A 23,457-nucleotide genomic window follows, 5' to 3' on the forward strand; every position below is an offset into this window, starting at 1 on the left:
CAGACGTTTCCTGCAGCTCAAGCTAGGATGCGATCCCGAGCTCATTCCCGGGGAACCCAGAGTATTAACAAACACCCTAAGTGGTAATGATATAGACGGGGAAACTGCATTGGAGCAGGTCAAGCAGCAGCCGACAGCGTTAACCTGTCAGCCGTGGGCGGAGGCGGTGCGAGGCGCGGGCTGGTCGGAGCCGCGCACCACGCCCCCCGGCCGGGGTGGAACGAGGACAGGTGCTGCCCTCTGGCGGCCGCGTCGGCGCAGTGCAACCCCGCGCCGCGGCTGCGCAGTGCCGCCCTCTGGCGGCTCCGCTCCTTCTTCCCATCGGCCTCGGCTTGCGGGCCTTTCAAACATGGAGGAGCGGGAGCGGGGGGCGAGGTCGGCTCGCGCCGTGAGTCCCGCGCGCCCGCCCAGCCCGCGGCTGGATGTCAGCTCTGACAGCTTCGACCCGCTGCTGGCGCTGTACGCGCCCCGCCTGCCTCCCATCCCCTACCCCAATGCCCCCTGCTTCAACAACGTGGCGGAGTACGAGAGCTTCCTCAGGACCGGGGTCCGGGGCGGCGGGCGCGGGCGCGGGCGGGCTCGGGGCGCGGCCGCGGGCTCGGGGGTTCCCTCCGCGCCCGGGCCCTCAGGCAGGACTCGCCGCCGCCCGGACGCGCCCGCCCCGGACCCCGAGCGCATCCAGCGTCTCCGCCGTCTCATGGTGGCCAAAGAGGAAGGGGACGGAGCCGCAGGAGTGGGCCGGAGGGGTCCCGGTCGAAGCAGGAAGGCGCCACGCAACGTGCTCACGCGAATGCCCTGTGAGTCCGCGGTCTGGGCGGGAAGCGGGGCCGCCGCCGTCCGGAAGCTGGCGGCCGAGGGGGCGTCTGCGGGGCGGCGGTGGCCGGGCGCGGGTCTGCACGGATTGTGGGAACGCCTTGGTGGAGATTTGCGGGGATCATCAGCGACTGTGGGGTGGAACTGCTTCAGTAATGTGGGTAATGACGGCGTGGGGAGGGTCCCTCTGAGTAAGAAAAGGGGCTGTAGGAGCAACAGAGGGAGAGTGGTGAGGCTGTAGTGGTGATAAGAAGCCGTGGGAAAGGTCTGTAGAGGTAATCGGGGCCCATGGAAGGGTCAGAGGTGATGAGCCTGCGGAGAGGGTCTACAGGATTGATGGAGGACCTGGAGAGGTGGCGGGGGCTACAGAGTTTGGGGGACATCAGAGGGACGTCTGCAGAGGTGATGAGAGGTCTTAGAGACCACAGTGAGAGGTAAGGCGGGGCGGAAAAGGAGACGTGAGGGGAGAGCACAGCCAATATTAGGGGAAGGAGAGTATTTGGTCAGTGGGATTTGAGGAGGATCGGATGGAGTGTGGGGAGGTCTGTTAAGATAGCACAGGCGCATAATCCCATAACCCCTGTACATTGACAGCTCCGTCTTGAGTGCGATAAGCAGAAGGGCTGCAGGGTCTTGATACACATATGTTCACATTACTAAGTCACAAGTGCTGAAATGCAGCAGGCACAGAATGCCACTAAAACACAGACGCTGTTTTACAGCCACTCTGCCTGGCTGGGTGCAGGACTGTGTCTCTCAGGCTCATATTACCATATGTGCAGATTATTTTAAGTTCTAAAGGTGTAAATGGCACAAGGGAATTTCTTGGAGCCTCCTAATAGATCCTTAGAGTAAAGCTGTAAACAGCAGAGGCTCTAATGTGTGATTAAGTCTTGTATAAATGGAATAAAAACAGCCTAGGGTTATCTCTTTTGTCATCTGGCAAGCAGTTCTGACATCTGCCCTGTGAACACAATGACCTACTTAGCTATTCAAAGCATCTGTATCCTGGTAATTCAATTGTTACCTTATTAAGTCACTGCCTTTTGGATGGAGAGGTGTGCCAAGCAAGGGACTGATTTTCTTCCTTCCTAGAAATTTGTTTATTAAGAGAGAAACATCCTGAAACGCTGTGTGCTGTTATGTGTGCCTTTGCTGGATGTCTTAATGCCACAGCATCCCTGCCCAAGCTAGGATTTACCCCGGCTTGCTTGCCCGGCTGTAACACAAAGACAGTATGCATGTTCTCAAAACGAGAGCAGTTTGGGGGACCTTAATTTGCCTATGCAATTTGCCACCATTAGCTAGTTGAAATGCACTCCAAGTCTCATTGCAACATTTATTTCTATTTTACCAGTTATTGCGTTGCTACCAAGATTATCAAGGGAAAGGAATATTACTGTGTATTGCTATGTGGTGGGTGGTTTTGGCTTTCCCTGTAGAGCACTTCACTGTAATGATATGACAGTGTGTGAAGACCAGCTTTGTCAACTTCTTGTGATTAAGTATACCCCTGGAATTAAGATCTCAGAGAATGTGTCCTACATACTGAAAATTTTCACCATGGCACTGCAGACAGTTGGGTGTACATGAGAGACAGGTGTTGACGTCACACAGAGTTGACCTTCAGAAAGCAAGAAAACAACAGAAACATGGGTGAGGATTGGATTTATTCAAGAAAGAGTTCCTACTTGAGGGTGAAGGGTGAGAGGGGGGTGAGAATCAGAAAACTAGCTATCGGGTACTATGGTCACTACCTGGGTGACAAAATAATTTGTGCGCCAGACCCCAGTGACGCACGATTTACACATGCAGCAAACTTTTCATGTACCTCCTGATCCAAAAACAAAAGTTGGAAGGGAAAAAGAAAAGAACTAGGTATATTTTATATGTATGCCACAGTTTTAATTTAAAAAACTATATATACATATATATATATATATATATATATATATATATGCCTACTCTAAACCCTGATTGGATACAGTTGCTCAGAAAAATCAAAATATAGATACCAGTAAGATAAAACTATTTGTGGACATATACAAATGCTTTCTGGAAAAAAATGGCTATGCATTTGAGAATGCTTAATTCTTTGCAAAATATTTACATAAAATGTAAGTTACATCAGGCCATAACAGCAAACAGAAGCTTTGTTAGGTCATATCATCAATGAAACATAATGAAGAATACAGGAGGAGCTACATTTTGTTGCTGACTTTAAAATGCTGTATTTCATCAATTCAGATCCAAGTTACTCATCCAAGTTCACAGACAGGACAGTGTGGAAGGAGTGCAAAATTAAGTGTAATGGTGTTTTAACCATAAAATGTTTCACTTTGTATCTCTGTCATAGAATCTCTTTGAATTCCCTTGTGGAGCAGTCCTATTCTTTTCCTTGCAGTAATAAAATTTTAAAAGTAGCCAAGCACAGTGGCTCACACCTGTAATCCCAGCACTTTGGGAGGCTGAGGTGGGCGGATCACTTTAGGCCAGGAGTTCAAGACCAGCCTGGCCAACGTGGTCAAACCCTGTCTCTACTAAAAATAGAAAAATTAGTTGGGTGTGGCAGCATCTGTCTCTAGTTCCAGCTGCCCAGGAGGATGAGGCACGAGAATCGCTTGAACCCTGGAGGTGGAAGCTGCAGTGAGCCGAGATCATAGGGACATCATAGGGATGTCTACAGAGGTGATAAGATGTCTCAAAAAAAAGTAATAATAAAAGTATAGGAGGCTGTTGCAATACTGGGAATACTAAAGAAAAAAAGAAAAAGCATAGGAGGAAAGGTTTTTCATAATCATTAAGCCTAAGCCATCATTGATTCCACATCTTCTCCATGTAAAGAACTCAAGCACAAGCTCTACTTGCAAGTGGAATGTAATTGCTTTTCCTCCTTTTTAATATTGAGGCGCCTATAGAGAACGGTAAGACAAGACTAAAGAGCATTATCATCCTCTTTTCCACATAATTCTAGAGTCTATATTTCTCCTTAGTATCGCAGCACCATACCTGATCCACAGTGGTTTTGGTTTATAATTATGCTTCAAGCAAGCTTTTTCTAGGTATATCTGTCACTGTGAAACGAACTGGTGTATTCAAGCTAACATCTTGACATTATAAAGCTGTGAGAAAAAGTGTTATCATTACTTTGTTTTAGCTACAAGTGTGTTGGTGTGCAGCATGTGCCGGTATGAACAAGTGTGTGTGGTCAATCCAAAATGCATGTGACATGCAGGATTTGACTTCTAGACCACTGTCTAGGTGAATGGCTTGTCTCCAGTTCCAAATTCAGTTCTCCTGCAGGGAGCCTACACACTCCTTTTACTCGCACACATCCTGCTGAGAAAGATTTCAAAACAAACCTGATTTATTGGGCCTCTGACATAACATCACTATTGGAAATTTGTTCGAGTCCTGTTGTTGTAGTTTACTTTGATTGCTGAAATAATTTCCCACAATATGGTGTCTTGATGTTTTCATTTTAATAAAGTGATATTCTTTGGATAACTTTGATTTCACTACCTGCAAATAAAGAGCAAGAAAATAAGCAAAATCAAGAACATCTGAGCCCTGCATACAGCAGTAAAGTGAACTCTCAAGTTTGAACAGCATCTCTGTTACACAGAGGTTGCCAAAAGTGCATGAGTATGACTTACATAAAACCGAGAACAGGGGTACTTAGGCTTCAAAAAAGGCCAAGCTTAAAATTCAACCTTGTCACTTTTCTCAGCTCATTGCAGCTGTCTCCAGTGCAACTAAAGAATAGCCTCAGATGATTTCTGCACCACACTGCTGTGTGTGTGTGTGTGTGTGTTGGCCAGTTTGACATAGCATCACAATAGGGAAGACACTGGTGTGCCTTTGCCAGGTAACTGATTCAAACATTGTGCTTTAAATCTGTCATGGCACCCTTCTATAGAATGGCAACTAAAACTATTTTCAGAGAAAAGAAAAAATATTTTTCTATTGCAGACTCATAAGGTGACTGTTAAAGTTTGTGGTTTCATTTCTCTGGGCCCTTAATAGGTTATGGAATCTGGGGAGCTGCCTATGCCCTAATGAGCTAATAACTTTGTATATTTGGAGATATATATGTAGATACAGTTTTGTCCTTAAATTTTCTTTGAATAGGTGGTTGTGGAGGCTAAACCAACTCCATCTTGAATGCTAATCCACCATGTTGATTTCTGATTAAACCCAATTCTGGGAAGGCCTCTAAGATTTCCAATTTATCTGTTGTTCCTTGTGTAAGAGCATGTACTTACTGTAGCTCCTGTCCTTACGTGAGAACAACCTTGATGTTAACTTACTTCAATTGTCGTACACATCCCTTCTGAATCACCCTTTCCCTATAGCATATAAGCCCTGCGTCGGGGGGTCATGGCAGGGGGATCCACCATCTTGTTTTGCCGCCACCTGAGACACAGACATGGCTTCTCTTCCTACATTCCTATTAAATATTTCTAAGGAAAGCAAGAGTTCCCGTAAGAGGTAAGTTTTAGGTCTTTAAAGAAGGGCATGATTGAGAACAGTTATTTTAAAATCAGGCTGTGATGGTATAATTTACATGTAGCAGGAGAAGGAAGAGTGGAGCTGAAAATGACCTGGATCTGGAAGGGTGTGGCAGTAGAGAAGGGGATTGGAAGAGTAACTTTCTGCAAAGATAAGGCATGTGCTTTTTTGTCATAGAAACCTGACACATCCATTTGGAGCTTGCCACAGAGACGGCTGGAAAGAAAGTGTGCGCTCTGATTCAGAATGGGGAGCTCACTTTTGCCTTGGCGGTTTGCTCTGATAGGTGGTGCTAGTGTTGTACTTTTGATCACACACAAGGAGAGCAATGCTTCCTGAAATTACACCTTATTAAATCTTTGGAAGAAAAAAATTAAAGCTACACATTTGAGAAAGACCAATTGAAAGACCTGAATTTGCCATCTATTTAATTAGAATAAGAGACTGTTGCTAAGATACTTGATTGCCCTTTCTCTCTGTTTTGGAGGTGTGGGAAAGAAGTAATGTCCCTGTTTTTTTCCAAGTTAGAAAAAAAATAGTCTTTCCATTCTTTGTGTAAACACATACATCTGTAGGGCAGTGGGCAGTATATATGTATGTGTAGAAAAGGAAATAATGCAGGCATGTGATCAGTTTCTAAGAAATTGAATTATTGGGACTTAGTCCTGAAATAACTCTACAAGTTAACTATCTTAACCTCATTTTATGAATGAGGAAATTTGGACCTTAAAGAAAAAGTTATTCACCAGGGTCACGCAACTAGTTATAATGACCTGAAAGTTGTTTACAATGCTTGATTTAATACGGCCTATAACACATATGCACACACACACACAGACCCTTAGCTAGCAAATGTACAAAGGACTTTAAAATACTGCTAGAAGAGAGGTAAATGGTGATGGTCAGACCAAAATTCTCATGGTCTTTTCCAAGGTCACTGTTTCATGTTGCTTCCAACTCTGACTTATTCCCAAACCTGTAATCTGAGGTAAACTCCTCCTGCCAGTCTGCTAAGTCATTTTCTTCTAAGAATCTTTTATTAATTTATCACAGCTGTCGTTTATAAGCCAGTCTATGACAGAGGGATAAGATGGCTTCAGGAGGAACCAATTTAGTTTTCCAAACTGAAGTGCAGGGCTGTTGTTCTCCTTTATGCCACTAGAAACAAAGCAGGAGAGATTTTTCATTTGTTTACTGTCAATGCCAAATCTCTATATATCCAGACTTCTAAGACCTGACCAAAAACAAATAAACTTTCTACAGAATGTTGCCTTGCAAACTTGGGAAAGACTGAGACTGTGTATGCACGAGAAGAGAGATTGGGGGGCGTAGTGCGTGCCTGTAGTCCCACCTACTCAGTAGGCTGAGGTAGAGGAAGCGCTTGAGCTGAGGAGGTCAAGGCTGCAGTGAGCCGTGATTGTGCCATTGCACTCCAGCCTGGGTGACATAGTGAGACCCCGTCTCAGGAAAAAAAGAAGAATGTATGGTTTTCTTTGGGGAGGTTTTATATACCATAGCCAGCATATTGTGAGAGCTGAGTTAACATGAAATAATAAAAATAAAATTCATCTTTGCTCCCACGCTCTGAGAAGAGAATCCTTCATAATAAAAGCTGAAATTTATAGTCCCAGTATTCTTCCCATAAATCCTTATCCTGCTCTTTTCATGTGATGCTTATTAGTAGTGTCATAGGAGCCAGATACTCAGCAGGTGCCTTTTACACCGTCAGGGCTTGGGCTACAACCAGTGCTTTTCCTCCCGGAAACACTAGTGACTCCAGAGAGCTTGTGCGTGGAGTAGCTTTGGTGGCGTCAAAGGCCTTTCTTTCTGACAGGATTGCACGTGTTTAAGGGCAGAGTGCAGTTTGTTTCCTTTGAACATGTAAACAAAGCTTTTGGTTTTTTGGAAGACTCAAGCTGGGTATGTGATTCATGAATTGTCTTAAGGCACACAATTGAGAAGGATCTTGCTGTTGATACATACATTTTGTGTGTGTGTTTTTCTCGAGACGGAGTCTTGCTCTGTCTCCCAGGCTGGAGTGCATTGGCAAGATCTTGGCTCACTGCAACCTCCACCTCCTGGGTTCAAGCCTCCTGAGTAGCTGGGATTACAGGCGTGGGCCACCACTCCCAGCTAATTTTTTGTATTTTTAGTAGAAACGGGGTTTCACCATGTTGGCCAGGCTGGTGTCAAACTTCTGACCTTGTGATCTGCCCGCCTCAGCCTCCCAAAGTGCTGGGATTACAAGTGTGAGCCACCGTGCCCGGCCATTTTTTTTTTTTTAATGACAGTGTTACTCTGCTGCCCAGGCTGGAGTGCAGGGGGAGGATCTCGGCTCACTGCAACCTCCACCTCTGGGTTCAAGCCATTCTCCTGCCTCAGCCTCCTGAGTAGCTGGGATTATGGGTATGGGCCACCATGCCTGGCTAATTGTTGTATTTTTAGTAGAGCCGGGGTTTCACCATGTTGGCCAGGCTGATCTTGAACTCCTGACCTCAGGTGATCCGCCCACCTCAGCCTCCCAAAGTGCTGGGATTACAGGTGTGAGCCACTGCACTCGGCCCACCCAAGAAGTTTTTAAGTGATAGTTCATCTTAGAATCAGCGACATCGTAGAATAAAAGATACACTGGTAGTGAAACATTTGGCTGATATCAATACATATGGTTTATCCTCATTCTGTTGGAATCTAGTCTTGTGTCAGTGTGTGTTGACCGCACGAGCCATGTTGCCCATTGGACCTTCCTGTTCCAATAGTGAGATTGTCACTCTACCATGGGCCTCATGTTGCTGGCTGAAGTTGGGTGGTCTTGGCATAATTCTGGGAATGAGGGCAGATGTTAAAACTGCCCTGATCTTCTCTTGTTTCAGTGCACGAAGGCAGCCCTCTGGGTGAACTCCATCGCTGTATCCGCGAGGGGGTGAAGGTGAATGTTCACATCCGCACTTTCAAGGGACTTCGGGGCGTCTGTACAGGCTTCCTTGTTGCATTTGACAAGTTCTGGAATATGGTAATTAAGCCTTTCTCACAGGGCGGGAGAGCCTCCCACAGATTACATCTTCTATATATTTAAAGGACCTGAGTAACTACATTAAGCAAAACCCAAAAAATAACTTCTCAGAAGAACTAGAATTTTTGCATGCTTTTGGGCAACAACAAAAAAATGTCTTTTTATTGCTTCCTTCTCCTTAAGGCAGTGGCTCTTAACCAAGGTGATTTTGTTCTTCCTTCCCTCCCGGGAACATTTGTCAATGTTTGGAGACATTTTATTGTCACCACTGTAGGAGGGGATACTACTGGCATCTAATAGGTAGAGGCCAGGGTTGCTGCTAAACAGTCTGCAGTACACAAGATAGTCCCTCAACAACAAATAATTATCCAGTCTGAAAAGTCATTAGTGCCAAGGTTGAGAAACCCAGCCATAAAGACCAGTTATTTTATTGGTTTAGTAACTTTTAGTTGATTTTCTACCAACCATTCTTTCATTAATTTAAAAACATTTATTGACTTCCCACTTTGGCTGAACCCCATGCTAGGTGCAAAAGTTTCAGAAAGGAACTTGCACTCTGCAGTACATGGGAAGGTAAATAAGGATAGAGGTGAAGCAGACATCAGTAAACAAAGCATTTTGCATGATGTCTTTTTGGTTTTTTTTGAGACAGAGTTTCGCTCTTGTCGCCCAGGCTGGAGTGCAGTGGCGCAATCTCGGCTCACTGCAACCTCCGCCTCTTGAGTAGCTGGGATTACAGGTGCCTGCCACCATGCCCAGCTGATTTTTGTATTTTTAGTAGAGATGGGGTTTCACCATGTTGGCCAGGCTGGTCTTGAACTCCAGACCTCAGGTGATCTGCCTGCCTCAGCCTCCCAAAGTGCTGGGATTACAGGCATGAGCCATTGTGCCCGGCTGCATGGTGGTTTTATAATGAGGGAGTGTGCCACACTTCCTAGCCTTCTAGAGGCTTACTGTCTTTTTTTCTAGACATTTGTAGGAGAGAAGCGATATGTAATAGCACAACTATAATTTGAGGTGGTTAAGAACCACCAGGCCACGTGCGGTGGCTCACGCCTGTAATCCCAGCACTTTGGAAGGCCGAGGCAGGCAGATCACCTGAGGTCAGGAGTTTGAGACCAGCCTGGTCAACATAGGGAAACCCCATCTCTACTAAAAATACAAAATTAGCCAGGCTTGGTGGCACGCATCTGTAATCCCAGCTACTCAGGAGGCTGAGGCAGGAGAATCGCTTGAAGCTGGGAGGCGGAGGTTGCCGTGAGCCAAGATCGTGCCACTGCACTCCAGCCTGGGTGACAGAGCAAGATTCTGTCAAAAAAAAAAAAAAAAAAAAGAACCCCCCAGAGCTTTCTGGTGTTTCTTTTCCATTTGGTCTTCTGTCTCCAACTTTCCTTTTCCCTGTGCTTCATCCCCATCCATGCATCCTTCTGGAAAAGAACAGTAGCTGCTGACATATATTGAGTTCCTGCTGTGTGCCAGATACTATACTGAGGGCTTCATATGTTACCTCAATGAATGAGTTGTTCCATTTCACAAATGAAGAAATTGAGTCTAGAGAGATTGGAATATTGCTCACAGATCACACCGTCAGTAAGTGGAAGTGTCAAACTTTTTCCTCGGTCTTTCTAACTCCTAAAACCATGTTTTCAACCATTATGGAATTTGAATCCTAGCTTCACCACTTGGTAACTGTGTGACTGTAAGCAAGATAATTTCTCTGAGCCTCAGTTTTCTCATTTCCAAAATGTAGGGAAAAATGTTTTATTATGATAGTTTTACCTTTGAAGGAAAGAATTGAAGAGAATGTATTAGGCGATAGTGGTGATTATAACAGTACTGTCAACTTGTATTTGTAGGGTGATTTACACTTTTCAAAGGAATTAGTCTTATATATCTCATTTGGTCCTAACAGCTGTCCTGTGAGGTTGCTCTCGGTGATGAGAACTCACCAGCAAGTCTGTGTGTAACCCTGGTTAATTTCTGTTAATTGCTTTCATAAGACATAGAAACTGAAGAGGGTAAAGAAGCAGTAGTGTTCCTCAAAGTGGAGTCCGAAGCCATCCTGCATCAGAATCACCTGGGGCTTCTGGCTGAAACAAAAGGTTCCTGGGCTTCATCCCAGACCTACCAAAATAGAATCTCCAGCAGAATAGCTTTGGGTTTGTATTTTAATAAACCTCCTAGATATTCTTGCACACTGAAATTTAAGACCTTCTACCATGCAGTCATAAAGACCCTTACCATCCGTAGGTGAAACCCATCTTATGTGGTGATAGCAGCTTAAAAATACTACACAGAAGGTACCAGGTGTCACCATTTTCTTCTGCCTAGGAGCTGAGTCACCTGTTAAGTGTAGTTCTGCTCTGAATAGATGTTATTCTGCCTTTTTTTTCCTGAAAAAGCTATACAAAAAATTTTTTAATTCTGTCTAATGTTTTTCCTTTTGGACTGTTCCTCTAGGCACTTACTGATGTGGACGAGACCTACCGAAAACCTGTCCTAGGCAAAGCATATGAACGGGATTCTTCACTGACTCTCACTAGGGTAGGCAGTTTCCCCCTGACCTCCTGAGTAGCCATCATGCTTTCCAGCTTAGGAATTGAGATCCCTGAGTCCAGTGACTAGGATTTCCTAGAGAGAAATCTCTGTTGCTATAAACCAGCTGTGCCTGTACCAAGGTCTTCCTTAGTTTCTCTTTTCATGCTTCCAGTGAATCTCAAGTGAGTCTGTGCTTGTAACCTGCATATTATTTGAGGAGCAAGTTGTCTCTTACAACACTTGAAAGTCTTTGAGCTTTATACCACAGAAATAAGCCTTTTCTCTTGACATACGTATTATCTGCACTATAGTTAGAAATAGGAAGTTTATGGCCAGGCGTGGTGGCTCATACCTGTAATCCCAGCACTTTGGGAGGCTGAGGCAGGTGAATCATGAGGTCAGGAGATCGAGACCATCCTGGCTAACACAGTGAAACCCCGTCTCTACTAAAAATACAAAAATTAGTCGGGCAGGGTGGCAGGGGCCTGTAATCCCAGCTACTTGGGAGGCTGAGGCAGGAGAATCGCTTGAACCTGGGAGGTGGAGGTTGCACTGAGCTGAGATCATGCCATTGCACTTCAGCCTGGGTGACAGAGTGAGACTCTGTCTCCAAAAAAAAGAAAGGAGATTTATTACTAACTTTTAAAAAATTGCAAAGCAAGGAATCCACAGAACATAATTAAAGAATTTGGTCTTTTTCTGTATGTTGAAAGAGGGTGATGAAGGCTAAAGAGAAGGCTAATATTTATCATTGTTTTCTTTATAGCTATTTGATCGACTGAAACTTCAAGATTCCTCCAAGAAGGAAGCAGATTCTAAGTCTGCAGTTGAAGATTCCACTCTGTCTAGATACTCACAGACATCCACTTGGAAGTTGGCTTCAGTGTGGGGAAGAGGAGACACTGACCGGGGCTCACACAAGCGTTCCCGCTCTGTCCCTTCTTCCCTGCAGGCCTCTGCAAGGGAGGAGTCCAGGTCAGAGCTGTCAGGGAGGACTACACGGACCGAAGGCTCCAGTGTGGGAGGTACCTTTTCCAGGGCTACCACCCTTTCCAGAAGCCAGTCCCGTAAGAAAAAGCGAAAGCCCAAAGTGGATTACCAGCAGGTATTCACTCGACACATAAATCAGATTTTCATTCGAGGCGAGAATGTCCTGCTGGTTCATCTTGCACAGTGACCAGCTCAGCCTGGGCTTTGGTTTTTAGAAATAAAATGCATGAATTGCTGCTAGCTGTATCCTAGTATCCCAGTGAAACTCTGAGTTGGAATGATTCCCTCTGGTCCTGCATAAGCAGAGGACAGAGCAGGCTCAGCCCCCTGGAAGATGAGCTCAAGGGGAGGACAGGCCTTGGGAGGGCGGGCATTTGCATTAATATCAAGGCAAAAAGCATACATAGATACATGCATCTGATTTGGTGTCGTGATTTACTTCAGACCCTGAAACCAAATATCTGATCTTCCATTAGACTTAGGGGTCACAATATGAGTGGAACTTACTTTTTAGAGATTATAGGGGAAAGAAATCTCGAAAAGAAGGATTGCATGTCGAAAAGCTAGTGCCCTGAGTACTCATGAATTCGATTCCAAGAGTAGCAGTGTAAGTTGCCTTGGAGCCCTGCATTCACATCTTGTAACTAACTTTTGAATTTTGCCTGACATGATTCTCTCTTGATGAAGAAATGAAATGTATTGTCTTTGAAAATCTACAAGATCTAGGAAAGTTACCAACTTATGTAGGGGTGGAATTTGGATAGGTGGTATGCCCATAGCAGCCAGCAACAAGTGTTCTGTTTTCATCCTTCTTCTTCTTATGGAAAGGAATACAGGACCTCTTCAGTCTTCCCCTTACCAGAGGTAGCCTCTGCAAATGGCATACCAGATGGGACTCTAAGATGCTTGTGTGGTGGCTTCTTGTCCTTCTCTTTGACTTCTGTGGCATGGTGCTAGTGCATGTACCCTGTGGTATTGCCCCTCTGTCCGTAGTGTGAACTGTCCTGTGAACTTTATGTCAGGAGACTGTGACTTTCATGTCCAGCTTCAAAGAGTTCTTCATGAACTCAGTAATACACATCACATGGCTGAGAGTCCGCTTTCCAGGCAGGGCCAGCATGTGTAGAATATCTTTCAGAATGTTCACCATGAAACAGGGGTGGTAGATGTATTCCCTTGTGTCGGGCCAAAGAAGTTCTTACAAAGTACAGTGGGTGGTGTCTAAAGGGACACTTTACTCACAGCCTGGCTTGAGTAACAGGAACACCATAGCACCCGCAAATACTTCTACTTGAATCATACTCTGTGCTTTTTCAATCACTAATGCAGAATAGGCTGCATCTTGACACAGACTGTTAGGCAATATTGATTTTTTTGTTTTGTTTTTATTTGGTTTTATCTGAGATAACTCATGTTCAAGGTGGGAATAAGAAATAGCCAACTAGTTAAAATGTATGAAAAGAAAACTTTCCCCTGCTGTATTTGTTGTGTAACATAAATAAGCCTTCTGAGAAGCAGGGTGAATAAAGTTTAGGGAGCTGGGACACCTGGTCCTTCTGCTAGCTGGACCACTGGCTCATCATGCAATGAAAGGTGAGCAGATTTAACCCCTCTGTGCCTCAGCTTTTTCCCCACAGACACCTACCTCACAGGGGCATTGAGACAAAAATTAAAGAAAGGCATTTTACAGTCTCTAAACATGTTTAAGTGCCATGAGTAATTTTTCCTGACTCTGTTTCATAGCTTTGTTAGAATTCTGTGTCTTATAAGCAAGGCAGGTGCTACATAAAAAAGTAATCTTAGCTGGGCGCGGTGGCTCACACCTGTAATCCCAGCACTGTGGGAGGCCGAGGCGGGCGGATCACGAGGTCACGAATTCGAGGGCATCCTGGCTAACACGGTGAAACCCTGTCTCTACTAAAAATACAAAAATTAGCTGGGCGTGGTGGCGGGCGCCTGTAGTCCCAGCTACTCAGGAGGCTGAGGCAGGAGAATGGCGTGAACCCGGGAGGCGGAGGTTGCAGTGAGCCAAGATGGCGCCACTGCACTCCAGCCTGGGCGACAGAGCGAGACTCCGTCTCAAAAAACAAAATAATCTTAGGGGTCATAGTTATGATCCTGTTGTAACTATCTTCAGAAGGCAACGATATCTTCTGGAACTGTTCCATATTCTGTTCCTTCCGCCTAAGGGACAGTGGAAGTTCTCAGAAGAGTATCTTCAGGAAGAGGAGAGTAACTTTTTTTTTGCTGCTCCCGCTGTAATCCCAGACCTCACCCTTTTCTGATCGTTATCAGAAAGAATCCCCTACACTTTTCAAGGGGTTTATATGTAGCACCAAATGGAAAATGAGCATCTAAAAATGACACATCCCAAAAGGGCAATCTGTAGAAGTTTGTTGGTTGTTTACTTGTTTTTATTTTTAAATGCATTGTAAAGTATACTCTAGAGCCAGATCAGATGCACTAAAGTTTATGGAGGTTCCAGGTTACAAACTCAAGTGAACAGTAATCTTTGGAAGCTGCCAGTCTAAATTCTAAATAGTGTATCTGAAATCTCAGTTCCCAAAATAGTTGTCTTGTTTAATCATCAGGCAACACTGCATATACCTGTGTGGCTATCCTCACCTGCCTGTCCTCTCCCTCAGCTAGAATGATGTACTCTACTTTCCCAATAAGGTAGAAATTTGGAATCAAAAGGAATATAATCAGTTTTCATTCATTCCACTGCCTAGTTAAATCTAACCTGATTTAAACATATGCCGTTTTTATGTTTACATATAATTTTCATATAGCCATATAAGGGTTGATTTACCATTTTTTGCCCAACATGACAATTATGGCTATGAAAAATTATGTTTGAACTGTGTATGATCTATTTTATGTGCTATATGTTCCCATTTGTTTGTTTGGTCTGGATAGTGGTTCTGGAATGAATTCTATCTAGTAAATGTGCTGTTTTGTATAAAGCATGATTATTACTTTTTAACAAAAGTTCATTTTTACAGATTACTCCCTTTTCTTTCTCTCTCTTTCTTTCTTTCTTTCTCCTTCTCTCTTTCTCTCTTTCTTTCCTTTTTTTTTTTTTTTTTTTTGGTGACAGAGTTTCGCTCTTGTTGCCCAGGCTAAAGTGCAGTGGCATGATCTCGGCTCACTGCAACCTCTGCCTCCCAGGTTCAAGCGATTCTCCTGCCTCAGCCTCCTGAGTAACTGGGTCAGCCACCATGGCTGACTGATTTTTTTTATTTTTAGTAGAGAAGGGGTTTCACCATGTTAGCCAGGCTGGTCTCGAACTCCTGACATCAGGTGATCCACCCACCTCGGCCTCCCAAAGTGCTGGGATTACAGGCGTGAGCTACCCCGCCCAGCCCCCTTTTCTTTATTATTGAAGATATTGTTGAAAAGAAAGAAAAAATAGGTCCCAATAGTATATGTGCTACTCAAAAAATGTGATCATTTAGGACATTATCACAAGTTGCTATGGAAATAACTGAAGGCTTCCTCAGGAGAAGGAAAGAAAATGAGGAAAGTAATGGAGTCCGCGAACTCCCACCAGCTCACCTGAGGGGAGCTCAGTGCAGCTGAAATACTGAATACTGAAATACTAGAAACCAACAAAACTGGTTTCTAGTATTCTCCAGGGATTTGGGCTTGGGAAACTTGGTAAGAATAGTATTTATTTTTGAACATTCAACTTTGGCTCTTCAAAGTAATCTTTAAATGTGGGAATATGTTTTCAAGACAATTCACAGGACATACTTAGGTAGTTGGTGAGGTCTTCTCAAAAGTATCTACCTTTGTTAGATAATAACAAGTGACTAAGAAAGGGGAGATATGGTTTTATGCTCAAAACAATTTCATGTGCCATTCTTTGTATACAGAGGTGAGTCTTTTACTCTCCCATTAGTAGAACTTGCACTTTGGGCTGTCTGCTCTAGTATTTGGGAAGTGTTTATGCTTCCTTCCAGAGACCATCTTATGATCAGAGGCAGGATGTCTGTGAGATGATTAGCCAGAGTTAGCAGTGTCCAGGGAGAGTGGCTTTAGACCAGTCAGTACCTTGCTGTTTGTGCATTGTGCATGGTGCATGTCAAGTCAGGAAGCCAAGAAACCGTTGGCGTTAAAATCTAGGTGCATAGAGATCCTTGCTATGAGTTGTGGATAGGAGTGGCTCCGTCTATCCTCGTGGTGAAAAAGTCCAGGAGCTCCTTTAGAGATTGTCAAGTCATGAGCGATGAGCTGCCCTTAATCCTCAGACGCCTTACAAAAATTGAGAGGTAACACTTCTACCCTTTGAGAAAAAAGAAATAGAAACTTACTTGCTTCAGAATGGATATTTATATTTCTGCTTGCACCATTTCCATAGCAGCTGACAAAGGCAAAATCATGAAATAGAATCAAATTGCTTCTTTAAATTTTCTCTAAATTTTGCCTCTAGGAAAAAATTAAAACTATTCAATGACAGCTAGCTGTCACTGGTGCTACCCCAAAGCTTTCCAATCTTTTATGTGTTTTTTATGAATGAAACTTGCTGTAGGAAAGTCAAGGTTCATGTAAGAGTATTGTGGTGTAAATATAATGGTTTCACAGCTGTTTGAATTTTTCTTTTCCTGTGCCAGATATAGAATGCAGTCAACCCTTTTTCAGTAACTTATGTTCACCAGTCTGTGCTTTTCTTCTCCCAGAAGGCTTTTCTTAGTGGTTGTAAGTGCAGGAATCCTGGGCCTGTGTTGCAAAGGTGGGTGGTCTGTCAGCGCTTTCTGGCAAATTGAGTTGATGGATTTAAGATAAGCCTTTGGGGTTCCTGTCAGTTTTCTGGGCTCTGAGGAAGGGTTGGGCCTCCTTCATTCTCAGTATTTTGAGTATTTTTCAAATGTTTGTACGTTATCTTGCACTGCTCTAATAAAAATGGAAGCTCTCTGTCAATAAATGGTTTTGGATGGTTCGAAGATCTGGGGGAAGAAAAATAAGTACACCTGAGACCTTCAGTTAGTCTTTTATTTATTTAGAATAAAAAATAGTTTGATAACCTGCCAGAGTTAGTGCTTCTTTAAAAACACTCCCGGGAAAGATGGGGACTGTCCCTTAGGAAAGCCATAAAAGTGATTCCCAATACTTTGCAATTGCTTTTGATTTTTAGTCCTTTGGAACAAATGTGTGATGTTATGTCTGATGTTGTGTTTTTAGAGCTGTGAAAAGTCTGAGAAATTTCAAGGGGTATTATTTAAATGATGATTATCTGGCTGAATTATGTGTGAGCTAGAATCTAGGGTAGCTGTCCACTTCTTTTTCTGTTGTCCTGACAGTAAAGCAAATAGTAAGCCATGTCTTGAAAGTGATTTGCTTGTTTCATACTGACATCTAAAGACATCAGCCTTCTCTTTGGCAACCCTGGGGATACTCCTCTGCACCATAACTTATTAATGTTTTTTTTAGACAAGGCTAAACCGAATGACTCTACCTATCTATACTTTCACTGCTCATATACCAGCTGCTACAAGAAAAACATGATTTGTAAGTTTGTCTTTACTCCTAATTGCTAAATTAACTGAAACCCTTCCTGTCTAGGGAGAATTGCTGCTAGTAACGTCAGTTTGCAATGTTCAGCTTTAGATATGTGTCGTATGGGAGTCTGAAAACTGTAATAAACTGTATTCATATCCTGGCTGCTTTGTCCGCTGCTTTTGGGGGGTGGCAGAGAGGAGGCAGGGGAGTCTGTTACCAAGTGAAGACCTGTCTAGAAAGTTAAAACATCTCAAGCCTTCTGCATTTGCATTATTGTAACCTTGTACCTTTTCTTTACCAAAGCCCACACATCTAAATCACCACTCTTGCCGGGCACGGTGGATCACGCCTATAATCCCAGCACTTTGGGAGGCCGAGGCAGGTGGATCACCTGAGGTTGGGAGTTCGAGAACAGCCTGGCCAACATGGTGAAACCCTGTCTCTACTAAAAATACAAAAAGTAGCCAGGTGTGGTGGCGAAGTAATCCTGGCTGCTTGGAAGGCCGAAGCAGGAGAATCGCCTGAACCCGGGAGGTGGAAGTTGCAGTGAGCTGAAATCACGCCACTGCACCCCGGGTTGGGCCACAGAGCAACACTCTGTCGAAAAGAAAAGAAAGAAACAAAAACAAAATTAGCCGGGCGTGATGGCGCGCACCTGTAGTCCCAGCTACTCAGGAGGCTGAGGCAGGAGAATCACTTGAACCCGGAAGGCAAGGGTTGCAGTGAGCTGAGATCGCACCACTGCACTCCAGCCTGGACAATAGAGCAAGGCTCCGTCTCAAAAAATAAAAATAAATAAAATAAAAATAAATCACCACTCTTGAGGTAGCTTTTTTCTTTCAAGTACTTGAAGTTCATGCTTAGGATAGGAACTTGGCCCACATTCTGAATTCTCTCTTCTAAGCTGCAAGCAGTGGTCATTGCCCTGTGAATTTATTCTACCTAATAGCTCACTGGCACTGGTTCATTCTGTTGGTGATCTGCGGAAATCACCATTCATCCTGCTCCCCTCTGAGTGTTTCACCACATTTGGCAAATCGATCTTCACATTCTTCCAGAAATGTTTGAATTTGCCACCAGCTTTCCACTGTGCATGTACAGGAAGGTGTGCTGCCCCAGATTGGCCGCATTGATTACCTGATCTCTTCCGTGTGCTTCCAGAACTGAATCGCCTGGTAAGGAAGACAATAAAAGTCACACTTCCTCTTAGAGGGTGAAACCTCAAGTTAACTGTCAAGACCCAGCTTCTCACTTTAAAGGATCCAGTAACTTGAGCCCAGCTGACACACATGAAATTTCTAACCGCTGCAGTGGAGAGGGAGGCAGGACCCATGTGCTCTATGTCTAGTCCTTGCTTGTTTTAAATCTCAGATACTTCTGATTAAATGAGAATGTCCTCATTAATCAAAATAATGACAGAAGAGTCAGCTAGCTTGACATTGTAAATGTATAGTGACAGTTAAATGTTGGCAGAGAGTGGAGGCCAGTGGAAAGAGACACATCGATCACTCTCCCTGTGCTTCCAAGATAGGAGTGGCAAGCAGAAAAAAATGCCAACCGTTCTCTCCTTGGTTGTAGATGAAGAGTTTTCAGTCTGCTCAGTTACCACTAGGTGGCAGTGGGTTAAAGAAAACTGCTTACCTAGAGGTCCCAGAAGGACTTAAGTCTCTAGGTCTCCAGTCACTGCTACAATTTATCCTTAAATGCTCACCAGTCAGGACTGAGTTAATTAAGGAAAAACAAGCTATAATCAACCCAAGTGGCAATATAAACGTTTCTTTTCAATATTGAATTTACCTGATTCGAAGCTCGGGAAGCCTGCCTGATGGCGTTCAGGTAGTTAATGTGCTTGGGGAAGAGTGGCAAAGAGGGATTTCTCAGTGTCTGCTGTTTTAAGGGGTCTCTCACTACTCTTCCATCCTGAGACTCCTCATCTCAGAAACTGTCAACTCCAGCCAGCCTCTCCCACCTGCTGGCAGGGGATTGCCCTGGGAAGCCTCTCTTAAAGCCCTTGTTTCTTAGCAACTGTCTCACTTTGAAACAATTCAGTTCCACCCAATGTTGCCTGAAAGCCCATTTGTGAGAAAGGTTGCAGCTCTCTCACGATTTTATGGCCAGAATTGAGCCTCCACTCCAAGATCGTAAGCAAATATGCTCTTGAGCCAGAGGGAATTTTATAATAAACAGAGGAAAACCTGTTTTAGGTTGAGATACTGGGGGGCAGAAGTGGGGGATGGGCAGTGCTAGCCAGACTTCCGGCACATCACACCAAGACCTTCAAAAAGGCTTTCCCTCCCTACCTCAAGCATAATTTATCAACAGCCTATTCCTGTGGTGTAGAGGAATACAGTATGTGAGATAATAAATAGATACTGGTCTTCAAATGTTTAACTAAAAATAAGGTTATAATAAAGAGCCACTTTGATCCTTGGCAACTTGCACCACATTTCACTTAGTCATGCTGTGTGAAGAGGCAGAAAACAGATCATGTGATAAGAGATACCGTCCTTTTATAACATTTCAGCCCTGCATTAAACATATTACATGCATTAGCTTGTTCAGATACCACCATGAGAGGAAGACTCTATCCCCTTGATATATGTGAGGAAACCAAAGCTCAGAGAGGTTATGTAACTTGCTAAAATCTCTCTGCTAATAAATAGTGAATTCAGCAGTCTATCTAGGTCTCACTGACTCTTAAGTTTATTGCCAGCCAACTGCACATTTAAAATATTAGATTTCTCAGACATTAGCCAGAAAATTTTGAGAGTAAGCTGAGCCATCTCCCTAAACTAATCAGAAATCAGAGAGCTGAATTAAAATGCAGCGTGGCTGGGCGCAGTGGCTCATGCCTGTAATCCCAGCGCTTTGAGAGGCCAAGGCGAGCAGATCACAAAGTCAAGAGTTCAAGACCAGCCTGGCCAACGTGGTGAAACCCTGTCTCTACTAAAAAATACCCGCCCCCCCCCAAAAAAAAATAGCCTGGCGTGGTGGTGCATGCCTGTAATTCCAGCTACTCGGGAGGCTGAGGCAGGAGAGTTGCTTGAATGTGGGAGGCGGAAGTTGCAGTGAGCTGAGATCGTCCCACTGCACTCCAGCCTGGGTGACAGAGCAAGACTGTCTCGGAAAATAAAATGCAGTGTGGTGGTTTACTACAAGTGTCTAGTCTCTTCTAATTCACGCTGCTCTTTGGCTGGGAGTGGGCACATGCACCCAGGGCTTCCTGGCTTCTTGATAGAACCAGGGAGGTGAGCACCGCCAGGGGCAGCAGGCCAGCTGTGGCTCTCAGAAGAGTGGCTGCCAAGCGAGTGCTAGGAGGCCTTTGCACACTTGTTAGTTTGGTCCTGGAAGGGGTATTGATCCCATAGTCTTGTTGAAAAGAAGATGAAGTGACTGGTGGTCTCCCCAGCTCTTCAGTATGCATTGAGAAATGCACTCACCATCCCTTTCCAATCTTCCCCAACACTTGGGAAGGATGCTTTGTCCCAGCCTTGACTACTAAATAGTCTAATTAAAGAAACTCTTCTCAAGGCTAAACTATGGAAGTGCCTAAAGCTACAGAAAAAAAAAGAATATTACTTGAACGACTGTATCTTTCTCCTAAGAGCTAAAGGAGGCATTTGGCAAGCTGTCTGTCCAGCTTGTCAAATTGCCCTTCAACTTGTATTAATTTCCAAAGGATGGGAATCCTGGGAGGATCCCGAGCTCTTTCACTTACTACCTCGGGAAACTCCTGATCCCTAATATAGGGATAGTACCACCTTCTTCATAGGTTTGTTGGTATAAAGTACTCAGCCCATACAGCAATCACCTAATATCATTTATGCTTGATGAACACGCTGTGCCATGCTCGCGGCTTTCTTAACTTCCCTGTGCTTCCATTCTGCGTCCTGAGACCAGACCTGGCAAACAGATAGACAGAGCTGGACGTTTTCCTCCTTTTTTCCCAGCAGGCAGGTGTTTGAAAGATTGTTTCTAGGCTTCCTGAGTTCTCCATGTTTCCTCAGTTGGCTCTCCCTGCGTTAAAACTTCAGAATGTTACCAACTTCTCCACTGCTGGGAGAGCTGTGTGTTCCCCCAGGAACGACGTTAGGCTCCACAGGACATTCATTAGTTGGGGTTATGAGGGGGTCACAGGGCACTGGAATGGTAATTTCCTACATGGGACCCCAGTGACCCAGAGTGAGCTAGCTCAGCTGGTCTGAGCATGTGGCTAATGAGGACAAGGTCATGGTTTCTCTCCTGTGTGGGCCAATTAGTGTCACGTGGAAGGCACGTTCCCGGGGCATCAGGCAGCAGCGTTACACATGTGGCACTGGTCACTAGGATGGCTTAGTGTAGCTATCATCACTATCACAAGCCCAACACAAAGCCTACATCTTCTTATTACATAGCCCATTGTTCCAAAACTTGGGTCATTGACAGAGCACCTTCATGATTTTTGCCTTATCCTAAGCAGACCAGTGCATTTTTATATATTCAAGATTGTTCAATAAATTCTATAAATTGACTCACTCTTAAAAAGTTACCAGTTTTAAAAGTGACTCACTTTTCAAAGTAACCAGTGCCACACGTGTAAGGCTGCTGCCTCACTTACAAGGAAGCTGTACATCACTACCGCCAATGGAAAATCGGGAAACTTGCCCTAAATGAAAGTCCACGTTAGAATAAATATATAACTATTGAAATTAAAATGTCTTTGTGCCATCTGCAAACAGTTTCTGGGCCACTGTGATCAATGCAGTGCGTGTTAATAAATGTTGCATGTATATAATCTGCATATGTTACATAATATTCACACTGGCAATAAAATGGTACCGTCCACAAAAACAAATATTATAAAACACCTGCTTTAGTGGGAAGAGCTGGGATCAGTGACTGGGGAGTTTCACACTTGAAGTGATGAAATTATTATTCTTAAAGCAATTTCAATACCAAGAACCTTTCTACTAGCCATAAATGTGTAGCTATAAAAACTAAACTCTGAACAAAATCCAGGGTTTAATTTACCTCTCGCTTTTGCTCAACATCCATGGCTTTTGTTCACACCCTCCACTGGCACTCATTAACACGGTGCTTCTTACATGTCCTATCATTATCATATGTTTTATGATAAAGAAAGCACAAACATGCAAAGCAGATGTTGACTGCACAACATCTTTGTTCTCCTTCAGTCATAAGCCAGTTGACGCTCATCTCCCCTGGTCAGCCAGTTCCTTATGGAGATCAAGATATAACCAAGAGTGGTGTTGGTAATAAAAATGTATTCCCTAATTAACTGGGCATGTTACATCCAATCCCGTTATGAAAATGTGCCCTGGAAGATGAATAAACGTGAACACACAGACACGAGGTTGAGAGACAGCCTAGCCACTTCCATTATTCCAGATTTCCAATACATTAAAAAATGAAGACACGTCAGAGCAGAATTGTAAAAGTTCTGGTGTATTTTTAAAATCCAGCTGGAACAATGGACAGCGTTCAGTCCTCTCTGCGTGTGTGTGACTGCTGTGCAGCCTCATTTGGAGCTGAGCCACAGTCTGCATGTGAGATCCCAAGGGTCCTCCCCTCCCCACCGCAGGCCCAGAGATGAACCCTGCCAGGAGCTTTGCCTCCCATAAAGATCTGGGCTCGAATATTCCATAAGACAGAACATTTGGCAAGAAACACAAAGTGGTCTGGGAAGTAGAAAGGCCAGAAGGTGAATAGCTCCACTTTCCTTCTTGCGTCTCCCCTATCTTATGATTCCCACCGCAGCCACTCCTCTTATTATCCCACTTTTAGAGCTTTCTCATCATCCTTGAAAAGCCACTAATTGGTAGCAAGAGGGCCAGGCTATTTCATAAGTGCCAGAAGGACTTACGTAGACTAGAAAATCCGAATGTTAAGAGGTGAGAAAGTAGTCATAGCTTTTCTTCCTTTGCTCACGAACCCGATGACTACTTTAACCACAAGAGCTTCCGTAAAGGATTGCACACATGAATGCACATGTGCACACATACATACGCATGCACACACACACACGCACATAGATACGCACACACGTACACACAAGCACACACACGCAATACATATGCACACATACATATGCA

General features: G+C 44.2%; 1 protein-coding gene across 1 annotated transcript; it reads left to right on the top strand.

The window, feature by feature from the left end:
* Positions 1 to 299: 299 nt before the first annotated feature.
* LSM11 (LSM11, U7 small nuclear RNA associated) lies at positions 300 to 13,950 on the top strand. The gene is made up of 4 exons (XM_025388514.1): positions 300 to 797; positions 8,196 to 8,335; positions 10,796 to 10,879; positions 11,640 to 13,950. Exons 1-4 carry the CDS (start codon positions 350 to 352, stop codon positions 12,048 to 12,050), a joined length of 1,083 nt encoding a protein of 360 aa, XP_025244299.1. The 5' UTR covers positions 300 to 349; the 3' UTR covers positions 12,051 to 13,950.
* The last annotated feature ends 9,507 nt before the right edge of the window (positions 13,951 to 23,457 follow it).

The sequence above is a fragment of the Theropithecus gelada genome, chromosome 6, assembly GCF_003255815.1.
Source record: "Theropithecus gelada isolate Dixy chromosome 6, Tgel_1.0, whole genome shotgun sequence".
NCBI classification, from domain to species: domain Eukaryota; kingdom Metazoa; phylum Chordata; class Mammalia; order Primates; family Cercopithecidae; genus Theropithecus; species Theropithecus gelada.

What these genes read in the sequence shown, in the direction of transcription:
- LSM11 (XM_025388514.1), top strand. Translation starts at nt 350, where the DNA reads ATGGAGGAGCGGGAGCGGGGGGCGAGGTCGGCTCGCGCCGTGAGTCCC. An exon ending in TTGACAAGTTCTGGAATATG is followed by an intron (nt 8,336 to 10,795) that starts GTAATTAAGCCT and finishes CTGTTCCTCTAG; the next exon opens with GCACTTACTGATGTGGACGA. An exon ending in CTTCACTGACTCTCACTAGG is followed by an intron (nt 10,880 to 11,639) that starts GTAGGCAGTTTC and finishes TTTTCTTTATAG; the next exon opens with CTATTTGATCGACTGAAACT.